Raw genomic sequence first — 2,669 nt, forward strand, 5'->3', positions numbered from 1 at the left:
CTATATTTGGGTTTCCATAACAGATTTACACAAAACTTAAGCTGTATTTTCAAAATGTGGATAAAACACAAAGATGAGATGGCTGCATTTCCACTGAGTGATGCTGTGTGAATTCTCCTCTCATGATAAGAAGCATGGCGATGGATGTTTAAAACATTAGCAGGTTTTTTTGTGTTGCAGCCACCGCACTAACCGTCATCGTTTCCAATCGAAGGTGATGTAGGCATATTATGCAAGCGATGATGAAAAAACGCAATATCTCAACTTTTGAGTTGAGTTGAGTACTGCGATGCAGTAACACCTCTTGTAGCTGCTGTTGCATCCTGCCTGAGGGAGCCAGTTCCTACCAATAAGAGCATAGTCATAGCATCATGTGACTTATAAAAGCGATCTTATAAAAGTGATTTTTTCAAATCACCTGGAACACCACCTCAAGCGAGCATAAAAGCTAAAATTTTCTCTAATTTGACTTGTTTTCATTAGGCGTATTTTATATTTGCAATTTCAGTTTGCGTTATTTGAGGGTTAATGGAAACCTGCCTAATGTTTGTTAAGGTTAGACTGTGCAGGATTGTTGGTTGCTGTGTGTTAACCTATTAGCCAGACAAGCCAGCCAACCCCAGTGCACTATCATTTAGCATTGCCTTGCCAAATTTGCGTGATTTTTGGGGCTTCGTCATTTGGATGCCTGCTGCTTACATGCTGGCACCAGATCACTACCTTTTTTCTAAAAGCCCTGACTTCACCTAAATGCTGTGGGAGTAGTTGGCCATGAACGTCTCAAACACATAAAACAAGAAATAGTAAAGCACTGTTAGAGTCTCTGCAGAAAAATACACCAATACACACTTTACTGATTCATTCGTTTTTAGAGAAGTCCTGCATAGTGTATCTTTAAATGTCCTTCCTGACTTGTGACAAAGAAGACAGATTTTCTCACTTCCTTTAATGTTCTGCCATTATCCTGTTGTCTTTAGTGATTGATTCCCATTTAAAGTAAGGTACTGCCTCCTGCAGCGATGACTCATCCATGATTCAGAGGCTTGGTATTCCTAAAGAAATCTGCCATGACAGACACATAGTGCTGCTGCATCGACTCGTTTTATTGCACGCTGCTGTCCTCTGCTGGATTACTGAGAGCATTGCACACTGTTTCTGCCTGCTGCCCGTCTCACTGTATTCTAACAACCCTGTTTTCTCTCTCATGCTGCATTTTCCATCATGAACAGGGAAAGGTACACATTACCGATTACTATCGTTTTAAGTCTGTTATATATAATTGTTGTTTTGTGCTGTTGTGTGTGTTTTATGTGATCACAAGCATATATTTGTCCAAATTGGCTCACGCGTTTATGCTTTGTTAATGATTTAATATGCGAATTTGACCTTTTCTATTTGATTTCACCTGCAGGGATTTTGCTTACGTGGCTCGAGACAACCTGACTCAGGTCCTGAAGTGTCATGTTTTCCGCTGTGACTCACCTGCCAAGAACATAGCTACAAGCCTGCATGAGATGTGTTCAAAGGTCAGCCACAATTGGATTTATTATTTTGTTTCATTTTATGAATTCATCTAGGTTCATAATAACTCGTGCATTTCTGACACAAAATTCACGTTCTTGCCTTTAACTTGACTCTAGATAATGATGGAGAGAAAGGCGACCAAGCCAGGAGTGAGCAGGCTCAACTCTGACCCGAGTAACCCAGTGGTCATCCCTATTGAAGGTGAAGCTAAGAACTCTCAGGGCCTCTCACACTTTGAATATTCTCATAATTCAAAGTGAGGAAACAGATCATTTTTTAATTCTTCCTCCTTTCTTAATCAACAGAGTTTCCTGCTCCGAAAAATGAACTCTTCCAGCGCTTCCATGTTTATTACCTTGGTTGTGAGGCTGTGTCCAAGCCAGTTGGTAAGATTACACTCTCACATATATGACTTATGCAATTACTTAAGCTGCTTGTGCCATGAGATTTTAGCTATACATTTTGTGTCTTGATCACAGTTCTGATTTTCTGTGATTAATTTAATGTATTGTATAATGTGCCCTGTTTGTTTCTCCTTTGTATTTTCTCAGGTATGGATATAATCAATGATGCGCTCGAGGCAGCAGTTAATAGCAAAGATAAAAACGACTGGACTCCTGTCTCTGTGAATATCGCACCAGCCACCCTCACAATACTTTCAAAACAGGTAACAGACAACAAACCGAACGAGAATGACGTAAACTACAGGAGGGAGATTCAGTTATTTCACGTCAGGGGCTGACGTTTCGTCATGATGTGGCTTTCACAGGGATGTCAGTGTAATATATTTATGCATTACTTTCAGCATGCACTTTTAATATGACCTGCTCTTCATATGACCCTAAAGCTTTAACACTCCAAAATGAGAGTGGTCATGAAGTGCTGCATCAGTGAGTCTGAAACTTGGAAATGAGTTAGCATTTTTTGGGCTTCTGGTTTCCACGTCTTGAAGTCAGATGGTGTTTTTAATAGGTTTTTGGTTAAATGCCAGAAACAAGGTCTGTGGTTAACACAAACTTGAGTAATATTCGTTTTTTTAATACAACAAAAAAAAAAACGTCAGTAATTCCCAACTCGTGCATTTTGAAGCCTTTGTCTTAAAAAAGGAGGTTGCCAACATGTGGCTAACTCCAGAACGTCATCAC

The 2,669-nt window shown here is 39.8% G+C and overlaps 1 protein-coding gene across 1 annotated transcript; it reads left to right on the forward strand.

The window, feature by feature from the left end:
- The first annotated feature begins 365 nt into the window (after positions 1 to 365).
- LOC121964496 (amyloid-beta A4 precursor protein-binding family B member 1-like) lies at positions 366 to 2,372 on the forward strand. Its single transcript, XM_042514701.1, has 4 exons — positions 366 to 1,526; positions 1,641 to 1,725; positions 1,830 to 1,910; positions 2,076 to 2,372. Exons 1-4 carry the CDS (start codon positions 1,515 to 1,517, stop codon positions 2,264 to 2,266), a joined length of 369 nt encoding a protein of 122 aa, XP_042370635.1. The 5' UTR covers positions 366 to 1,514; the 3' UTR covers positions 2,267 to 2,372.
- The last annotated feature ends 297 nt before the right edge of the window (positions 2,373 to 2,669 follow it).

The sequence above is a fragment of the Plectropomus leopardus genome, unplaced genomic scaffold (assembly GCF_008729295.1).
Source record: "Plectropomus leopardus isolate mb unplaced genomic scaffold, YSFRI_Pleo_2.0 unplaced_scaffold15784, whole genome shotgun sequence".
Taxonomy (NCBI): Eukaryota; Metazoa; Chordata; class Actinopteri; order Perciformes; family Serranidae; genus Plectropomus; species Plectropomus leopardus.